This window comes from Aquarana catesbeiana, linkage group LG11 (assembly GCF_042186555.1).
Source record: "Aquarana catesbeiana isolate 2022-GZ linkage group LG11, ASM4218655v1, whole genome shotgun sequence".
Classification (NCBI taxonomy): Eukaryota; Metazoa; Chordata; class Amphibia; order Anura; family Ranidae; genus Aquarana; species Aquarana catesbeiana.
In genome coordinates, this window is record NC_133334.1 from 100,275,346 (window position 1) to 100,297,835 (window position 22,490).

The following is a 22,490-nucleotide window of genomic DNA, read 5'->3' on the forward strand; positions in this document are numbered from 1 at the left end:
AAGCAGTGAAGTAAGATGGTATAAGCAGTTGGCAGCTTCAATTAAAGTGAACTTGTTGTGCTGTGCTTCAGCAGATGCATAATCTACAGTGCCAATAGAGATTCAACTACATAACTACGAGGTGGGGATTCAGGGAAAGCCTGGCTTCAGGACTCAGGGGCTTGCAGTCTGCTGCTATTTTGCATCAAGGAGACATTTCAATCTTTTCTTACTATTTATAAAAAATAAGGTTGTTTGAATTTTATTATATTACAAAGTAAATACAGGCAAATGGTCTGATGCCAAAAATGTTCTCTAAATATCTGTACTTTTTCCCATGTTATAGGAGTATGCTAAATGACAGAAATGTTGCTTGAACTTACAGCCCCAATAGGTAAAGTTTCAGACAGCAGCTAATAAAAGCATATGTTTCAGTAAAATATTCTATGCATTTATATGCATGTATTCAATGCAATGGGCTTGGAAGTGCAGTCGCTGTAGAGCCGAGGGGGACATGCAAGAAAAATAAAAAACAGCATTTTAGCTTGCACATGATTGGATAATAAAATCAGCAAAGCTTCCCCTCTTTTGAGATCTACCCCTCAGATCTAAAGCGACTGCACTTCCTAGTGCACTTGTAGTGCAAAGTGGATTTGCTTTTAGGAAATCAACCCCAATGCGCCTCTAAAGGCCTTACTTGTGCAGGAACTGGAACAAGACACTGCCGGGCATCACCATCTTGGATATATCATGGCCCCAGATGATGCAAAACTTATTCCAGTGCAAGAACAGAATAAATATAAGGTGCTTCTGAGTCATTCAGCAAGTGTCTGGACAGTTTTTGAATACCGGTATAATTTGGATCTAACTGCTGTGCCTTAGTTCTGTCATATGATTTCCATGAGGTTATTCTGCTGCGAGCTATTCCCAAAAGTACCACAGCAGCCAGGGTAGGGGGGCAGCGAAGAACCAGATGAAAGCTTTGCTAAGGAAAAAAATAAATGCTAATGTTGCAGTATTGCTGCCAGGCATCAAAACAAGTCCTACAAACTAGTGACAGGGTCTCTTTTATAGAGCTAATTGTTCACTATGATCTGTATTATATCATAGCTTGTGAATTCCCTGTGTAACTGTCTGGAAAATGCCCAGCATTGTGTACACTTACTGAGTATGAGTTTTAGATGGCGTTTGGTTTTTAGGATGGGGGGCAATATTTGTATTTGATTTTAGTGTATTAATGTTTTTATTTGCATTGTTTGTATAGAATAAATGGTTAGGTGAACAGTGACAAGCCCAATAACAGCAATTCATAATTAGCAGCTTACCAATTCTCAGTTGTGGTGGCTGCATTTGTTTTCTTTTTTAGGATTTTTGAAATTTCTATTTTCATCCTTGTGATCCTGCCAGTAATGCCGCGAACACACAAGCGGACTTTTCGACCGGACTGGTCCGACAGACTTTTGACGGACTTCCGACGGACTTTCGAACGAACGGACTTGCCTACACACGATCACACCAAAGTCTGACAGATTCGTACGTGATGACGTATGACCGGACTAAAATAAGAAAGCTGATAGCCAGTAGCCAATAGCTGCCCTAGCGTCGGTTTTCGTCCGTCGGACTAGCATACAGACAAACGGATTTTTCGACCGGACTCGAATCCGTTGGAAAGATTTGAAACATGTTTCAAATCTAAAGTCCGTCTGATTTTTGACCAAAAAGGTCTGTCGGAAGTCCGATGAAGCCCATACACGGTCGGATTGTCCAACGGATTAGTTCCTGCGGACGAGTTCGGTCGAAAAGTCCACCCGTGTGTACAAGGCATAAGTCTGTTATTTTTCAACTTCCCTTGACAGACTAAGCTTTCCAGCAAAAGTGGCAGTTAGAGGGTTGAGACAAACCTTTTACTGTTGAGAGAGGTGCTTACAATGATCAGCTTTTATTCTTTTATGTAAAACTTTTATCCCAAAATGAAAAAAACATTGTAGTGGCTTAAAAAGTGTTAGCTGGAGTTTGGCATCAATTTGTTAGTCAAGTCCATCTAAATCTGCTAGTACACCTAACACTACCCTCTCCCCAGATTGACAATGCTGCTGACCAAAGGTGTCTTTGTTGCTGTACTCAGTAGAGTGGAGACCAGTGGTGGCATGTTCATAAGGGGCGCAGGGACGCCCCCCCCCCCACCTGAATCCATGCACCCGGCCCCTAATCTACATGCAGGGTGCCAGACACATGGGTTCCAATGAGGTTTTTGGGTTTTTTTTGAAGCACATGATTAGAGCCTGAGGCTCTAATTGGATTAAAAAAGGGTAGGCTCGGGAAAGAGCCCACCCAATTAATATTCGCTATTGTCTTCCTGATTCTCCTCCTGGCCAATCAGGAAACAGGTCCTGAGACCTGATTGGCCAGGGAGTCCTAAGACTCAGCAAGCTGCTGAGAGCCTGAGTCGGCCGCTCCCACCTACTCCACAGCTTAGCGCTCCAGTGATTGTTAGAGGGGGGGGGCAGAGCAGAGAGCTAGTGAGGCCTGGTTCACACCTATGCAGGTTGCAGGTTTGAATAAACCAGGTGCATTTTGCGTTTATCAATACACGTTTTTGATCCATTGAAATCTATGGAACCAAAAACCAGAAAAAAGTTGCTGACCCTTTTCATAAAATGTACAGATGTGAACATGACCCATTGGAAACCATGTTACATTGACTGTAGTGTGTTTCTGAAAAACTGAAAATGCACTAAAAAAATGCATAGGTGTGAACCAGCCCTTAATGACAGCCACCAGCTCTCTGCTCAGGGAGCACTGAGAACCGAGCGATCAGCAGTGTTTGATCGCTTGGTTCTAAGTCTTAGAGCCAACAGGGGACCGATGCAGAATCCACCTAGGTAAGTATGAATCTGCAAAAAAATGGATTCCCATACTTCTCTTTTAACTACTTAAAGATCGCCTACCGCAGATACACTGCGGCAGGGCGGCTCTATTGCCCGAAATAACATATCTGTACATCATTTTGTGCAATGGATAGCGGGGACGTGCACGCTGATTGGCCAGAGGGGGAGTCAATCAGCAGGTCCAGCAGACGTGATGTGCGCGGGGACCCGTTGATCGTTCCCCAGAGAGGCAGAACAGCGATCTACCTATTTAAACAAGGCAGATCGCTGTTCTGACAGGAGAGAATACAGTGATCTTGTGTTCCTGCTAAGCAGGAACACTGATCTCTATGTTCCCCCAGTCAGTCCACCCCCCCCCACACAATTAACAGCAAGCACCTCCTAGGGACACACTTAACCCTTTGATCGCCCCTGGTGTTAACCCCTTCCCTGCCAGTGTCATTAGTACAGTAATAGTGCATATTTTTTACCACTGATCACTGTAATAATGTCACTGTTCCCAAAAAAGTGTCAAAAGTTTCAGTTAGGTGTCTGATTTGTCCGCCGTAATGTCGCAGTCCCACTAAAAATCACTACCATTACTAGTAAAAAAATAAATAAATAAATAAAAGTGCCAAAAAAAATCCCATAGTTTGTAGACGCTATAACTTTTGCGCAAACCATTCAATATACGGTTATTGTGATATTTTTACCAAAAATATGTAGCAGAATACACATTGGCCTAAATTGCAGAAGAAATTCGATTTATTCCTTTTTTTATTGGATGTGTTTTATAGCAGAAAGTAAAAAATATTGTTTTTTTTTCAAAATTGTCTGTCTTTCTTTGTTTATAGCGCAAAAAATAAAAACCGCAGAGGTGATCAAATAAAACCTAAAGAAAGCTCTATTTGTGGGAAAAAAAGAACATCAATTTTATTTGTGTACAGCGTCGCAGGACCGCACAATTGTCAGTTAAAGTAACGCAGTGCCATATCGCAAAAAATGGCCTGGTCATGAAGGGGGTAAAACCTTTCGGGGCTGAAGTGGTTAAATCATCCACCACATTTAGAGATTGGCAAGCTGCAACATATTACATTTTTGTTTTGGGGTGTGATACCATTTTAAAATAATTATTAAAACTGCTTATGTTTTCTTACTTGCTTCCTTGCTCCCCATTTATCAGCATGCTAAATTTTAAATGAAACCATTCCATTTTCCTTACATACCTAAGTTCAGACTTAGTGACATTATCACTGGTGTCTGTGCTTCTCTATGCAAAGCAGGCAGATCCTGGCTAGTGGGATGAGATGATTGGGTCCTGTTTTAAAACATCACAGCATTTTGCCTCAGTACTTCTGTAAAGAGCCCCAGCCCTGATGCAAGCATTGGCTTGATTCTTAGGAGAAGTTATACAAATATTTAAAATGCCTTCATGAGTGGCTGTCAGACGGGAGGGGTGGGGATTTCTAGAAAGCCAGCATTTGCATACAGACCCAACTAGCTAATGCTGAAGCCCCAGGACTGAAATTGAATGAATGAAAACAGCAGGCAAGGGACAGCAAGGCTGGGAGGAATGAGCTGGGTGATGCCACTCGTCCCGCAGCCAGGAAATGAGATGCCTCAATCTATATTGCTTCAGCTTCGAATGCACCCTGCAATAATTTCACAGTGCGAAATCAACTAAGCATTATAAGTACCGAATAGGAGTTATACAACTGTGCAAGACTAAAGCTGGACTTCAGCTTTAATATTTTATCATGACAGGCTGTAGTAACAGTCATAACTTACTTGGTGACGTTGGAGTTGTCAATGTCCTTGGAGAGGTGGTGGTGCCTGCAAATAAAGGCAAGAAATGACAATATTGTGAACTGGTTTCAGTATTAGTATGAATCACTAACAAAATATTTTTGACCAATAAGCAAAGAATTTTAAGTGTACATAAAATTCCATCTCTAATCGTGCAAGAAGTTATACAACCACTATCATAAATTTAAAAAATGACAATAATCCTTTAAAGTGTCTGTAAACCAATTCATGAAATTTTAGCTGTGCACATATATCTGTAGTGTTTTCTTATCTCTCTTCAAAGCACTAAGTCCTGTAGCTGTCTCTTGCTCTGTTCTTCTGTTATTAGCATGAGAACTTCTGACAAATTCTCTGACACGTGATAAAAGCAGACAGAGTTTTGTGTTGGGGAGGATGCTATAAATAGATTAGCAGAGCCCTGAACGATTCAACGAACAGTGCTGAAAGTCTCTTCCTATGAGGAGAAGGGATGTGTTCCTTTCCTCCAATCAGCTGTCTTGGCTGTATGCCCAGGCTTCACTGCAGTGCTAACCAGGAAGAGAAAATTTCCTAACACGATCTGAACATTCTAAAGAATATATAAAGCAGAAGACAACAGATATACATGTAAAACTTATGTAGGGAAATTTGTTTCATCCCTGTGTATCATTTGAGGCTGTTCACTTCACTGGATATATGTGAGAATTGACATCCACTTTAAGACACTCATCACCAGTTTCCAAAAATGTCATCTTACTGGATATCCAACGTAGGACCTGATGGGATATACAACACACTCTGGCTGATCTACTAAAGGAGTTGAGGATCTTTACTCAACAAATTGTGTGAATATTTACTTCAGTTATCCAATCATGTGAAAAGCAAATTTCAGTTCACTTTGACTACCCAATCGTATGCAAATGAAACAAGAAAATATTGAGCAAAAGATTCTGAGCTCCATTATCTACACAGTTCATTAAAGAAGCATGACACAAAAAGATTTTGCATTAAATGCTTTTTAGTAAACACAGTAATCCAAATCACAAGATATGTTAACAACATGGTCTATTTATAACTGAAATAATATATAGTTCCACACAAAATTCACCCAAGACTCACACTTTTCTAATTGGATTCAACTAAAAAAACTGAAACTGAAAAAAGTTGTGTAAATCGTTTGCAAAAACATTCAAAATTAAGCTTTCAAATAGACAAAAATTGGAGACAAATGCATTTTTCACTTTTTCAACAGCTTAGAATAGTCTTTTTTTCTTCCAGGATATTAACAACCCTCATCCCCACCCAACTATAACTAACCACTGGTAAGGAAAAAAAACCCATATCCAAATACCTATTTTACTTACCTGAAGTCATGTGACGCTCCTTCTGTCTAGAGCCTGATGACTGCTTCTGTCAAAGCACCTGTTTTTTTTTGCTAGGCTTAACAGTAGTTCAGCCACCCAACACTGGCTTGTTTGTAAAAAATGCCAATTAGTACCTATGTACGATCACTGTTTATATGCAATGTATACTTCAAAATTTTTCTAAAATCTTTTTGTGGCAAAAAATTGCCAAGTGATCCCTGCATCAGACAGGGCCACTATCATAGTGACAGAATTAGCAGCCAGGAAGGTTGCCAGCCGCTAGTTAAGCAATGGGATCTTTATTCATGTCACACTGCCTTTCCTGTGATTGCAGGGAGCACCGTGCCAGGATGGTGATTCCTATATGCATGCATGGGAGTGACTTCATCAAGACCTGGTCATTCAAGCAGCTAGAGAGAGAAAACCGAGAATGAAGACCGAGCGAAGTTGGAAGCGCCTTTGACCAGGGGAGCGGTGACAGCACAGCGCTGGAGGGCTTTGTTTGAGTTGGACAGATGTATCTGCCTTAATGTGCTAATATGTGATGCATACTAGCACATTATGGCATAAATCAACTGGGCGCCCATTTATAAAAAAAAAAAAAAGAAAGCAGAGTTCAATACCGCTTTAAATGCTTACATTGTACAAATACTTTGTGATTCAAAACCTAATTATAGTTACTAAAGAAGATGCAGCTGCTGATGACTTTCTGGTAGTCAAGGTTTATAAGGAACTCTGAATTTAGGGGTAGGCAACCTGAAAAAGGTGGAGATCTACCTGAACCAGGGCCGTCTTTAACACATGGCAAAAGGGGGTAGCTGTCCCAGGCCCAGTCATTGTTGTGGGGCCCAAAGCAGCTGACCCTCGAGCCCACACTGCCCTCAAGTAGTTGATTAGTGTATTAGGAAAATGTTTGCCCAGGGTCCAATCAATATTAAAGACAGCCCTGACCTGAACAACATGGGAGATGTCAAAGATCACTGGGCACAGTGTCGCCTCCTCACACCTGATTTAAACCTCTAATTGCTGTACTACTGTGTCACTATTGCATGCTTTGCATGGCAATCATGGGTTTAAATCAGGTGGTGAGGAGGAAACATTTTGCCTCCTCACCACCTGTCAAACACACTCGGATCGCTTTTCAGAGGAGCAGCAGTGCCTGCTTCATTTGTAAAGGAGCCCTTAGTTGCATTCAGCAGCGGTACCCTTAGGCCTTGTTCACATGTTAAGTTGGAGGGGGTGATGGTAAAACTCTGTGGTTGAGTTGTGGTTTTACCTCCCCCAATCCCTACCTCCTTTGGTGTACACATGCCGCAGCAGGAATTAAGCCCCATGTTGCTTCTGGTGGGTGCTACCACCTGCCAGTCGCAACCCATTCAAGTAAATGGGACCACTCTGCAAGCGCCCCGCGACTGCATGCGGGTTAAAGCAGGTGGTGAGAAAGCAACACAACGCTGCTATTATGCCCAGTGTATTGCTTCACACTGACCTGAAGATCTCTTCTTTCCTGCTGCTGGCAGCACTCTGGGGACCGCTAGCCAGAATAGGAGGTGGAGTACAGTTGGTATCACTCCGCATGGGACAGGAGCCAGCACTACAGAGGAGGCATCGACTGTGGCTCCTGCTCCTGCCCCTTTATAGCTCAAACTTTACAAGTAGTCCCTCTGCATTGCACTGTGTTTGATGCTCTGGAATGGCGGGTCAGCAAGCCCAGGCCACAATCTACCAGTCACCTGCCTGAGATCTACTGGTAGATCCAGGGCTGATCCTATCTGGGGTGCACAGGGTGCTTTGCACCCGGGCGCCTGCAGAAGTGGGGGCACCGAAGTGCTAGAGTTCTCCCCTCCCTCCTTCTCTCCTTGTGAGTGTCCGTCCAGAACACCAGTGTGAGCATAGGGCAGCCCGTCCAGCCTGGCAGTGCTCGGGGGAGGGGCCGCTCCTCTTCCTGATATGAGGGTTCTAGTCAGTGGCTGCTGAGTGCTGATGTGTGGGAATGAATTCCTCACACTGGGATCCCGCACTGTCTCTACCAACTCCAGTTGGAATGCTTCCCCCTCCCATCTCCATCTCGGGCTGCAAGGAGAGAGAACCGAGGTGAGTCAGTGTTCAGTGTGCTGTGTGCTAAGGATGGCATCCCCAGCACACCTTTACATGTGCTCTGGGCTGCCCCTGCTAGGAGATGTTTTATGCAATGATAGATTACATAGGATACACAGCCCCTGTCCCTTCCTGCACCTCAGTAGTCCATCTACAGATGTGATGTATACTAAGAGCCCTTTCACACTGACAGTGTGGGTGCATCGGCGGTAATGTGCCGCTACTTTTAGTGGCGCTTTACTTTAGAGCAGGGATATGCAATTAGTGGACCTCCAGCTGTTGCAGAACTACAAGTCCTATGAGGCATAGCAAGACTCTGACAGCCACAAGCATTGCAGACCTCCAGCTGTTGCAGAACTACAAGTCCCATGAGGCATAGCAAGACTCTGACAGCCACAAGCATGACACCCATAGGCAGAGCATGATGGAACTTGTAGTTTTGCAACAGCTGGAGGTCCGCTAATTGCATATCCCTGCTTTAGAGGTACATTTAACCCCCACTAAAGGGTTCAAAGGCACAACTGCGGAGGCGCTTTGCAGGCACTGCCCATTGATTTCAATGGGCAAGAGCACTTTAGGAGCGGTGTATACACCGCTCCTAAAGCGCCTCAAAGAAGCTACTTGCAGGAATTTTTTGGACGTCGTGCCAGTGCTCTGCTCCAGTGTGAAAGCATTCAGGCTTTCACAGTGGGATTGCAGATAAGGCTTTTTTCAGGCGCTATTTTTAACGCTAAAGCACCTGAAAAACACCTCCAGTGTGAAAGGGGTCTAATGGACCATCTCCTGTATTATGTCTGCAGTCTCTGACCATCTATTATAACATGTCTGCAGTCTCTGACCATCTCCTGTATTATGTCTGCAGTCTCTGACCATCTCCTGTATTATGTCTGCAGTCTCTGACCATCTCCTGTATTATGTCTGCAGTCTCTGACCATCTCCTGTACTATGTCTGCAGTCTCAGATCATCTCCTGTATTATGTCTGCAGTCTCTGACCATCTCCTGTACTATGTCTGTAGTCTCTGACCAGCTCCTGTACTATGTCTGCAATCTTGGACCATCTCCTGTATCATGTCTGCTATCTCGGACCATCTCCTGTACTATGTCTGCAGTCTCTGACCATCTCCTGTACTATGTCTGTAGTCTCTGACCATCTCCTGTACCATGTCTGCAGTCTCTGACCATCTCCTATATCATGTCTGCGGTCTCTGACCCTCTCCTGTACTATGTCTGCAGTCTCTGACCATCTGCTGTATCATGTCTGCAGTCTCTGACCATCTCCTGTACCATGTCTGTAGTCTCTGACCATCTCCTGTAATATGTCTGCAGTCTATGACCATCTCCTATATTATGTCTGCAGTCTCTGATCATCTCCTGTATTATGTCTGCAGTCTCTGACCATCTCCTGTATTATGTCTGCAGTCTCTGACCATCTCCTGTATTATGTCTGCAGTCTCTGACTATCTCCTGTACCATGTCTGCAGTCTCTGACCATCTCCTGTACCATGTCTGCAGTCTCTGACCATCCCCTGTACTATGTCTGCAGTCTCTGACCATCTCCTGTACTATGTCTGCAGTCTCTGACCATCTCCTGTATTATGTCTGCAGGCTCTGACCATCTCCTGTATTATGTCTGCAGTCTCTGATCATCTCCTGTATTATGTCTGCAGTCTCTGACCATCTTCTGTACTATGTCTGCAGTCTCTGACCATCTCCTGTACTATGTCTGTAGTCTCTGATCATCTCCTGTATTATGTCTGCAGTCTCGGACCATCTCCTGTATTATGTCTGCAGTCCCTGACCATCTCCTGTACTATGTCTGCAGTCTCTGACCATCTCCTATATTATGTCTGCAGTCTCTGACCATCTCCTATACTATGTCTGCAGTCTCTGATCATCTCCTGTACTATGTCTGTAGTCTCTGACCAGCTCCTGTACTATGTCTGCAGTCTCTGACTGTCTCCTATATCATGTCTGTGGTCTCTGACCCTCTCCTGTACTATTTCTGCAGTCTCTGACCATCTGCTGTATTATGTCTGCAGTCTCTGACCATGTCCTGTACTATGTCTGCAGTCTCTGACCATCACCTGTAATATGTCTGCAGTTTCTGACCATCTCCTGTATTATGTCTGCAGTCTCTGATCATCTTCTGTATTATGTCTGCAGTCTCTGACCATCTCCTGTATTATGTCTGCAGTCTCTGACCATCTCCTGTACCATGTCTGCAGTCTCTGATCATCTCCTGTACTATGTCTGCAGTCTCTTACCATCTTCTGTACTATGTCTGCAGTCTCTGACCATCTCCTATAGCATGTCTGCAGCCTCTGATCATCTCCTGTATTATGTCTGTAGCCTCTGATCATCTCCTGTATTATGTCTGCAGTCTCTGACCATCTCCTGTATTATGTCTGCAGTCTCTGACCATCTCCTGTACTATGTCTGTAGTCTCTGACCATCCCCTGTATTATGTCTGCAGTCTCTGACCCTCTCCTGTACTATGTCTGCAGGCTCTGACCCTCTCCTGTACTACGTCTGCAGTCTCTGACCATCTCCTGCATTATGTCTGCAGTCTCTGATCATCTCCTGTAGTATGTTTGCGGTCTCTGACCATCTCCTGTACTATGTCTGTGGTCTCTGATCATCTCCTGTATCATGTCAGTAGTATTTCTGGGGGCTTTCTTTTTAACAGACTCTCTAACAGAAGCGCTCTCTGTCTCCATCAGAGAGGCCCCCCTCCAGGTCCAGATAAAGTACTCTTGCTTCTCTTCCTGTATTTTGTTTATTGTACCTGTAAGGATCCCAGGGTAATGAAGACTTTGTGGGGAAGCATCTCTGTGGTTGAGTCGTTGCCACAGAAATATTTGTAAAGGGGAGGAGTTAGTAAAATAACCACGCCCATGTGGGGGCGCCAGAAATATTTCTGCACCCAGGCGCCTGTGACCCTAGGATCGGCCCTGATAAGCCTCTAACTGAATATAAACATACTGTCGGTTAAAGTTACGCAATAGTATTACAGTTACATGTGTGAACAATGTACTACTGTATGCCTGACTGCTTGTTTTCCCTGTTCATGTTCATACTGTTTATGTGAAATATGTATGTTCACAACCAGTTTGTAACCTTACTTATGTGAAAACAATAAAAACCTTTTGAGAAAAAAAAAAAAGCACAATAAATAATTAAAAAAAAAAAAAAAAAAGCACCCCTGTCCCCCCGTGCTCACGCGCAAAGGCGGACGCAAGCGTCGATCTGGTGTCATATGTAAACAGCAATTGCACCATGCATGTGAGGTATCACCACGAAGGTCAGATCGAGGGCAGTAATTTTAGCAGTAGACCTCCTCTGTAAATCTAAAATGATAACATGTAAAGGCTTTTAAAAGCTTTTAAAAATGTATGTAGTTTGTCGCCGCTGCACGTTTGTGCGCAATTTTAAAGCATGTCATGTTTGGTATCTATGTACTTGGCATAAGATCATCTTTTTTATTTTGACAAACATTTGGGCAATATAGTGTGTTTTAGTGCATTAAAATAAAAAAAGTGTATTTTTTCCCAAAAAATTGCGTTTAAGAAATCGTTGCGCAAATACTGTGTGAATAAAAAAATTGCAACACCCACCATTTTAATCTGTAGGGCCTTTGCTTTAAAAAAATATATAATGTTTGGGGGTTCAAAGTAATTTTCTTGCAAAAAAAAATATTTTCATGTAAACAAAAAGTGTCAGAAAGGGCTTTGTCTTCAAGTGGTTAGAAGAGTGGTTGATGTGTGACATAAGCTTCTAAATGTTGTGCATAAAATGCCAGGACAGTTCAAACAAGGGTGTAAATTTTTTATTTCTCTCCTCACTACCTATCACAGTTTTGAAGGCCATACAATGCCAAGATAGCACAACCCCCCCCCCCCCCAAATGACCCCATTTTGGAAAGTAGACACCCCAAGCTATTTGATGAGCGTTATGTTGAGTCCATGGAATATTTTATATTTTGCCACAAGTTGCGGGAAAATTCCATTTTTTTTTTTTTTACACAAAGTTGTCACTAAATGATATATTGTTCAAACATAGCATGGTTATATGTGGAATTACACCCAAAAATACATTCTGCTGCTTCTCCTGTGTACAGGGATACCACATGTGTGGGACTTTTTGGGAGCCTAGCCACATACAGGACCCCAAAAACCAATCACCGCCTTCAGGATTTCTAAAGGCGTAAAATTGTGATTTTTACTCCTCACTACCTATCACAGTTACGGAGCCTCTGAAATGTCCAGATAGCACAACCCCCCCCCCCCCCCCAAATGACCCCATTTTGGAAAGTAGACACCCCAAGGTATTTGCATTTTTGAAAATGAAGAAAGAACAGAAAAATGTTTAGTTTTTTTTTCAATTTTCAAAACTTTGTGACAAAAAGCAAGATCTGCAAAATACTCAACATGCCTCTCAGCAGATAGCTTGGGGTGTCTACTTTCCAACATTAGGTCATTTGGGGGGGTTTTGTGTTATCTGGGCATTTCATGGCCTCCGAAACTGTGATAGGCATTGAGGAGTGAAATCAAAAATTTACGCCCTTAGAAAGCCTGAAGGCGGTGATTGGTTTTCGGGTCCTGTACGTGGTTAGACTGCCAAAAAGTTCCACAAATGCGGTATCCCCGTACTCAAGAGAAGAAGCAGAATGTATTTTGGGGTGTAATTCCACATATAATTATGGCATGTTTGAACAATATATCATTTAGTGACAATGTTGCGTAAAAAAAAATAAAATTGTAATTTTCCCGAAACTTGTGGCAAAATATAAAATATTCCATGGACTCAACATGCCTCTCAGCAAATAGCTTGGGGTGTCTACTTTCCAAAATGGGGTCATTTGGGGGGGGGGGGGTTGTTCTATCTTTTCATTTCATGGCCTTGGAATCTGTGATAGGGAGTGAGGAAGTGAAATCACCATTTTACGCCCTTAGAAAGCCTGAAGGCGGTGATTGGTTTTCGGGGTCCTGTACGGGGCTAGGCTCCCAAAAAGTCTCACACATGTGGTATCCCCGTACTCAGGAGAAGAAGCAGAATGTATTTTGGAGTGTCATTCCACATATGCCCATGGCATGTTTGAGCAATATATCATTTAGTGACGACTTTGTGCAAAAAAAACAATGTTGCGTAAAAAAAAATAAAATTGTAATTTTCCCGAAACTTGTGGCAAAATATAAAATATTCCATGGACTCAACATGCCTATCAGCAAATAGTTTGGGGTGTCCACTTTCCAAAATGGGGTCATTTGGGGGGGGGGTTGTGCTATCTTGTCCTATCTTTGCATTTTATGGCCTTCGAAACTGATAGGTAGTGAGGAGTGAAATTAAAAATTACGCCCTTAGAAAGCCTGAAGGCGGTGCTTAGTTTTCGGGGTCTTGTACGCGGCTAGGCTGCCAAAAAGTCTCACACATGAGGTATCACCATACTCAGGAGAAGCAGCAGAATGCATTTTGGGGTGTAATTCCACATATAACCATGGCATGTGTGAGCAATACATCATTTAGTGACAACTTTGTGTAATTTTCTTTTTTTTTGTCATTTTTCAATCACTTGTGACAAAAAAATAAAATATTCAATGGGCTCAACATGCCTCTCAGCACTTTCCTTGGGGTGTCTACTTTCCAAAATGGGGTCATTTGGGGGGGGGGGTTGTACTGCCCTGCCATTTTAGCACCTCAAGAAATGAGATAGGTAGTCATATACTAAAAGCTGCGTAAATTCCAGAAAATGTACCCTAGTTTGTAGACGCTATAACTTTTGCACAAACCAATAAATATATGTTATTGACATTTTTTTACCAAAGACATGTGGCTGAATACATTTTGGCCTAAATGTATGACTAAAATTAAGTTTATCATTTTTTTTTATAACAAAAAGTAGAAAATATAATTTTTTTTCAAAATTTCTGGTCTTTTGCCGTTTATATCGCAAAAAATAAAAATCACAGAGGCAATCAAATACCATCAAAAGAAAGCTCTATTTGTGGGGAAAAAAGGACGCACATTTAGTTTGGGTACAACATTGCATGGCCGCACAATTACCAGTTAAAGCAGCGCAATGCCAAATTGTAAAAAGTCCTCCGGTCATTGAGCTGCCAAATCTTCCGGGGCTGAAGTGGTTAATTGGTTTTAGCCGGGGTTCCCCAAGACCAAAAAATGTTTTCAAGGTTTCCTTTGACGTAAAAAGGTTGAAAAAGGTGTTGCAAACTGAAGCACAGTAAGGCTTCGTTCGCACGGGCGTAGCAATCCGTCCACTCATGCAAAGGGCCATTTTCTCAGATGTTCTGTGCAGTCTCATGCAGGCAGCCTGCTGCATGCACCCCAAAGTGTACATCTTATGGGTCTGATGCATGGATTAGGATGCAGAAAAACTGCGTTCTGATCCGTGCATCAGACCCACATGAATCTACAGTCAGGGATGAGCTTGGAGATCTATGCAGATGGATGCCTATCATTGATTTGAACAGGTCTTTATAAAACACTTGTGTATCCTTTGCAGGTGAAAACAGACTTTTGTATGGGTGTACAGATCGGTAAGTCTGTGTAAATGAGGCCTAAAGTGGAAAATGCCTTTAGGTTTAATGGCTGTTACAGCAATGAACAGTATTTACAATTAATCCTTAAAATAATACAGGAAACTATTATATGCCATAATTGCTTTAATTTTAAAACAGACTGTAACATAATGAACAGGAGTTTACATATACTTTATAGAAATAGCCATGTACTTAGTTTATGGCTGCCTGTGAAAAGCCTCATTTCCTGTCTTGATTGATGCGCCGAACTCGGGCAGTTGTAAATGTTTTTTGTGGTTGCGATGATTCACAGTCAGTGCTGACGCAGTTACACTCCTCCACCTTAGGATAACTGAGTTCTTCTTGATGTCCATTGCTGCATTTCATCGTCACTTTTCTTTCCTTGGTCTTCACCTCCTGGCAACAGGTGCAATTGTGGGACATTTTACTGGCAGCCGCCGAGTACCTACGTAGAAGATAAAACTGAATCAATTATATTGATCACAGTGGTTTTACATAAATGTGTTATCACTCTTATGCCCTGTACACACGGTCGGACATTGATCGGACATTCCGACAACAAAATCCATGGATTTTTTTCCGATGGATGTTGGCTCAAACTTGTCTTGCATACACACAGTCACACAAAGTTGTCGGAAAATCCGATCGTTCTGAAAGCAGTGACATAAAACACGTAGGTCGGGACTATAAACGGGGCAGTAGCCAATAGCTTTCCTCTCTTAATTTATTCTAAGCATGCGTGGCACTTTGTGCGTCAGATTTGTGTACACAATTGGAATTTCCGACAACGGATTTTGTTGTCAGAAAATTTTATAGCAAGCTCTCAAACTTTGTGTGTCGGAAATTCCTATGGAAAATGTGTGATGGAGCCTACATTCGGAATTACGACAACAAGGTCCTATCACACATTTTCCATCGGAAAATCCTATCGTGTGTACAGGGCATTACACAGCGGATAGCTGATTTAGGATAAATACATTTTATTAACTTTGGATTTTTTATATTTTTATTATTTTATTTTATATTTTATAGCAAGCCAGCTGACCCTGCAGTTTAGTATACGTTTTTTCATGTTGTGGAAAAGATGGCTGCGAAACTCATAAAAAAAAGTGTGGAAACTTTTTGAAAAACCCTTATATTATTATTATTATTAGTATTCATACTTCTTGGCTTGTTGACTTTTTAACACCTTCCTGCCCGGCCTATAGCAGATTGATAGCCGGGCGGGACTTTCCTCTTTCGGGGTGGACATTACTGCCCATCTGTACCATGTGATTAGCTTTGGCCAATCACAGCTTATCACAACAAAAGACACTGAATGAATCAGTTTGATTTAGTAAAAATGGTTTCTTATAATAATGAAATTCATTGGTATTAGCAATCATGTGTAAAGAAAAAAAATTCTAATCACTTCCCCAGAGTAGTACAGTGTTACTATGGTAACACTGTGTTGCTCTGGTCACAGCTTGTTAAAAAAAATCATAGAAAAAGAAAAAAAAATTTAAGGAAAAAGAAAAAAAAAACAATTGAAAAAAGTATATACATCTATATATCTCTATATCTATAGACATATATAGATATATATATATATGTATATCTATATATACACACAGTATCTCACAAAAGTGAGTACACCCCTCTCATTTGTGTAAATATTGTATTATATCTTTTCACGTGACAACACTGAAGAAATGACACTTTGCTAAAATGTAAAGTAGTGAGTGTACAGCTGGTATAACAGTGTAAATTTGCTTTCCCCTCAAAATAACTCAACACACAGCCATTAATATCTAAACCGCTGGCAACAAAAGTGAGCACACCCCTAAGTAAAAATTTCCAAATTGGGCCCAAACTGTCAATATTTTGTGTGGCCACCATTATTTTGCAGCACTGCCCTAACCCTCTTGGGCATGGAGTTCACCAGAGCTTCACAGGTTGCCACTGGAGTCCTCTGATGCTCAATAGGGTTTAGGTCTGGAGACATGCTTGGCCAGTCCATTACCTTTACCCTCAGCTTCTTTAGAAAGGCAGTGGTCATCTTGGAGGTGTGTTTGGAGTGGTTATCATGTTGGAATAGTGCTCTGTGACCCAGTCTCCGAAGGGAGGGGATCATGCTCTGCTTCAGTAAGTGACAGTACATGTTGCCATTCATGGTTCCCTCAGTGAACTGTAGCTCCCCAGTGATGGCAGCACTCATGCAGCCCCCAGACCATGACACTCCCACCACCATGCTTGACTGTAGGCAAGACACACTTGTCTTTGTACTTCTCCCCTGGTTGCTGCCACACACCCTTGACACCATCTGAACCAAATAAGTTTATCTTGGTCTCATCTGACCACAGGACATGGTTCCAGTAATCCATGTCCTTAGTCTGTGATCAAAGTAAGAGCACTACCTTGTGCTAAACTAATACATTAATAACACAAAATAAATACCAATAGTGCCATCAGCCATAAAAAATCAATAATATAAGTAAATAATAATAGTACATAGGGGATAAACGTGTATAGAGTTCATAAGCTTCAAACTCTGTAGTACTGCTTCAAAAAGAACAACAGCAGCTAGAGATACAGCTCGTGGAACCACAGAACCCGGCCACCCTCCTGAGCGCTTGTGACTTCTGTTATGGGAGTCCTGGATTTCTGGTGAGTGAGAGGGCACACAGAGGGGAGCACGGACCACACGGATTATCTTCTTAACACTTGGCACTTTATTTTGCACATATTGAAAACTTTTTGAAGCAGAACTGCAAAGTTTGAATCTCATGAACTCTATACACATTTATCTCCTATGGACTATTATTATTTACTTATATCATTGATTTTTTTATGGCTAATGGCACTATTGATATTTATTTTGTGTTATTAATGTATTCGTTTAGCACAAGGTATCGCTCTTACTTTGATCACATATTTAAAGGCACACGCACTTTAAGAGCAGCAACCTTATTATCAGTAATCATTTATAGTGCTCACACACTCTATTTGCGTCATTTCTTTATCCATTAGCGCAGGAATTTATAGTTGTGTTACACACATCTATTCTTATTTCATGTCCTTAGTCTGCTTGTCTTCAGCAAACTGTTTGCGGGCTTTCTTGTGCATCATCTTTAGAAGAGGCTTTCTTCTGGGAAGACAGTCATGCAGACCAATTTGATGCAGTGTGTGGCGTATGGTTTTAGCACTGACAGGCTGACCCCCCACTCCTTCAACCTCTGCAGCAATGTTGGCAGCACTCATAGGTCTATTTCCCAAAGACAACCTCTGGATCTGACACTGAGCATGTACACTCAACTTCTTTGGTCCACCATGGTGAGGCCTCTTCTGAGTGGAACCTGTCCTGTTAAACTGCTGCATGGTCTTGGCCACCGTGCTGCAGCTCAGTTTCAGGGTCTTGGCAATCTTCTTATAGCCTAGGCCATCTTCATGTAGAGCAACAGTTATTTTTTTTGGATCCTCAGAGAGTTCTTTGCCATGAGGTGCCATGTTGAACTTCCAGTGACCAGTATGGGAGAGTGAGAGAGATAACACCAAATTTAACACACCTGATCCCCATTCACACCTGAGACCTTGTAACATTTACAAGTCACATGACATCGGGGAGGGAAAATGGCTAATTGGGCCCAATTTGGACATTTTCACTTAGGGGTGTACTCACTTTTGTTGCCAGCGGTTTAGACAGTAATGGCTGTGTGTTGAGTTATTTTGAGGGGACAGAAAATTTACACTGCTATACAAGCTGTACACTCACTACTTTACATTGTAGCAAAGTTTGATTTCTTCAGTGTTGTCACATGAAAAAATATAATAAAAGATTTACAAAAATGTGAGGAGTGTACTCACTTTTGTAAGATACTATATACAGTGCTGTGAAAAAGTATTTTCCCCTTCCTGATTTTTTTATTTTTTTGCATATTTCTCACACTTAAATGATTCAGATCATCAAAAAATGTTAATACTACACAAAGATAACCCGATTAAATCCAAGATGCAGTTTTTAAATTTTTATTTCATTTATTAGGGGAAAAAAGCTGTTCAAACCTGCCTGGCCCTATGTGAAAAAGTAATTGCCCTCTCCCATGCTGAATAATGAATGAACTGTGATTAACCTCAATTTTTTGGAAAGCTGAGTTAAATTTCACTTGCCACACCCAGGCCTGATTACTGCCAGACCTGTTGAATCAAGAAATCAAAGTGAAGAATGCTAACAGATCGCAAAAAGCCACACATCATGCCACAATCTAAAAAAACTCAAGAACAGATTAGAAACAAACATGTATCGGTGTAGGAGGGGTTTCAAAGGCATTTCTAAGGCTTTGGAACTCCAGTGAACCACGGGAGAGCCATTATCCACAAATGGAGATAACTTGGAACAGTGGTGAACCTTCCCAGGAGTGGCCGGCCTACAAAAATTACTCCAAGAGCATGACGACGACTCATCCAGGAGGTCATAAAAGAACCCAGAACAACATCCTAAGAACTGCAGGCCTCACTTGCCTCAGGTAAGATCAGTGTTCATGATTCAATAATAAGAAAGAGCCTGGGCAGAAATGGCATCTATGGGAGAGTTCCAAGGCCAAAGCCACTGCTGACCAAAAACAACACAAAGGCTCATCTCACATTTACCAAAAAACATTTGGTAAATGTGGTAGATTACCCCCAAGACTTTTAGGCAAATATTCTGTGGACTGATGGGACAAAAATTAAACTTTTTGGAAGGTGTGCGTCCCGTTACATCTGGCAAAAATTTATACAACATTTCATAACAAGAACATCATACCAACAGTCAGACATGGTGGTGGTAGCGTGATGGTCTGGGGCTGCTTTGCAGCTTCAGAACCTGGACGACTTACCATAATTGATGGAACCATGAAGTCTGAGCTCTACCAGAAAATCCTAAAGGAGAATGTCCGGCCATCAGTTTGTGACCTCAAGCTTAAGTGCACTTGGGTTATGCAGCAGGACAATGATCCGAAACACAACAGCAAGTCCACCTCCAAATGGTTCAAACAAAATGTAGGTTTTGGAGTGGCCTAGTCAAAGCCCGGACTTAAATCCACTTGCGATGCTGTATCATGACCTTACATAGGCCGTTCATGCTGGAAAACCCTCCAGTATGGCTGAATTAAAACAATTCTGCAAAGAAGAGTGGGCCAAAATTGCTCCACAGCAATGTGAAAGACTCATTACCAGTTATCGCAAACGCTTGATTGCAGTTGTTGCCGCAAGGGTGGCACAACCAGTTATTAGGTTTAGGGGGCAATTACTTTTTCACATAAAGCCAGGCAGGTTTGGACAGCTTTTTTGCCTTAAATGAAACCATAATTTAAAAACTGCATTTTGTTTTTACTCAGGTTATTTTTGTGTAGTAATAAAATTTGTTTGATGATGTGAGTCATTTAAGTGTGACAACTATGCAAAAAAATTAAAAATCAGAAAGGGGGAAAATACTTTTTCACAGCACACAGCATTGTGTGTGTATATATATATATATATATATATATATATATATATATATATATATATATGTACACATACACACACACATATACACTATATTACCAAAACTTTTAGGATACCCGCCTTTACACACCCATGAACTTTGATGGCATCCCAGTCTTAGGCTCGATTCACACCTATGCATGTTGCTTTTGAGCGTTTTTGGAGGTTTTTTTTTCATGCTTGCCACGTTTTTGAGCAGCGTTTTTGTAGCGTTTTTGCGGCGTTTTTGCCGCGTTTTTGCCGCGATTTGCGTTTTGCGTTTTTTTTTTTTTTTTTTCATTTTTTTTTACAGTCTTAAAAAAAAATTACAAAAAAAAATAAATAAAAAAAAAAAAAAAAAAAACGGCAAAAACGCACCAAAAACGCACCAAAAACGCTGCAAAAACGCTGCAAAAACGGTGCACTTGCGTTTTTGATGCTTGTCCATTGAAATCCATTACATGCAAAACGCTGCTTTTTGCATGAAAAAAAGTCCCTGACCCTTTCCAAAAACGCAGAGGTACAAAAAGGCATTGATGTGAACATGTTCCATAGGATCCCATGTTAAAAAATTCCCATGCATTTCTGCAAAATGCATCAAAAAACGCGCTAGTGTGAATGGAGCCTTAGTCTGTAGGGTTCAATATTGAGTTGTCCCACCCTTTGCAGCTTTAACAGCTTTAACTCTTCAGGGAAGGCTGTCCACAACGTTTAGGAGTGTGTCTATGGGAATGTTTAACCATTCTTCTAGAAGCGCCTTTGTGAGGTCAGGCACTGATGTGAACGAGAATGCCTGGCTGGCAGTCTCCGCTCCAATTCATTCCAAAGGTGTTCTATCGCTTTGAGGTCAGGACTCTGTGCAGGCCAGCCAAGTCCCTCCACCCCAAACTCTCTCACCCATGTCTTTATGGACCTTGCTTTGTGCATTGGTGCAAATCATTTGGTTAAAGGGGAATTATGGTGTGGGAGTTTTTTTTCAGGGGTTGGGCTTGGCCCCTTATTTCCAGTGAAGGGAACACTTAAGGAGTCAGCATACCAAGACATTTTGGACGATTTCATGCTCCCAACTTTGTGGGAACAGTTTTGGGATGGCCCTTCCTGTTCCAACATGACTGCACGCCAGTGCACAAAGCAAGGTCCATAAAGACATGGATGAGCGAATTTGGGGCAACTGACCTCAACTCGATAGAACACCTTTGGGATGAATTAGAGCGGAGACTACGAGCCAGGCCTTCTCATCCACATCAGTGGCTGACCTCACAGATGTGCTTCTAATAGTGCCCCATTGTTGGTGTCAGCAATAGGAATTACGCACCATTGTTGGTGTCATTGGATGGAATAGTACTCAAAGCAAGCAAAGGGCCGCATCTGGCCCCCAGGCTGCAGTTTGGAGACCACTGCTCCACTCGGACTACTTGAGGAACAGAGACCATTATTGCAAAGAACAACATGGTTCCTCTGGTCCTGTCCTGTATTCTCCCATCTGATTTGATTGACAGCTGCATTTTGGAAAATCAAGTAACAAATGGATGATAAATTAGCAGAAGAGAAAGAGGATTAGGGTGGGAACAGAACTGCCTACTTCCTGGCCAAGAATGAAAATGGATACTTTGGTGAGGGAATGATTATATAGCTTCCTTCAGATGATAGCATCTCTTCATTATCCCCTACTAAAGTCAAAGGAATAGACTAGGCATGAAAGGCTATAGATAATATTAAATATGGATAATGCAAAAGGTCACACAGATTTGCAAATACGCATACATGCATAATATTTAACTTTCAATTTTAGAGTGTTTGTAATAAAAAAAAAAGATAAGTTCCTTAGCATAAATTTCTACAATTTGCTTATTTAATAGAATAATGATCTTACATGGAAAGGGTATTGCAAGATCCTTCACAATAAGTTATATTCACTATATCTTCTGATTGGCAGTTATTGTAAGATAGGTATTCCAATTTTTGATGCAACTTGCAGGACGGGCTGGTTTCAATACCTGTGGGGTTAATAAAAACACATCAAAAACAGCTCAGAGTTATAAAAGGATATGTTATCTGAAATTAACATAGGCACATATGTATAAAGGATTTGCCTGCACAAACATTTGCCCACAATTCACTAAGCAGTATTTATACCTCTACAGTCATTGTATATTTGCCAAACATTCCTGGCTTGAGATGCCAGATCATAGCATTTTATAATGGAAAGGTGGAGTGTTCAACCTGTACATTTAAGGTGAAAGTTGAACACTTTGTTATAGGGTGCATTTAATTAAACAAAAAATGCCAAACTACAAGATGTAAAAACATAGTTTCAGCACCATGGAGACTGAACTGGAGACTGACTGAACTAAAACAAATT

At 41.6% G+C, this 22,490-nt stretch overlaps 1 protein-coding gene across 1 annotated transcript in view; it reads right to left on the reverse strand.

Annotated features, from left to right (window-relative positions):
- Positions 1-14,752: 14,752 nt before the first annotated feature.
- Positions 14,753-22,490, reverse strand: part of LOC141112210 (mucin-2-like) — a 245,720-nt gene continuing 237,982 nt past the window's right edge. Inside the window, exons 58-59 of the mRNA XM_073604810.1 lie at positions 22,002-22,125; positions 14,753-15,092 (exon numbers count right to left, since the gene is read on the reverse strand). Coding sequence (XP_073460911.1) covers positions 14,867-15,092; positions 22,002-22,125 — 350 coding nt within the window. The 3' untranslated portion in view covers positions 14,753-14,866. The remainder of the gene's footprint in view (positions 15,093-22,001; positions 22,126-22,490) is intronic.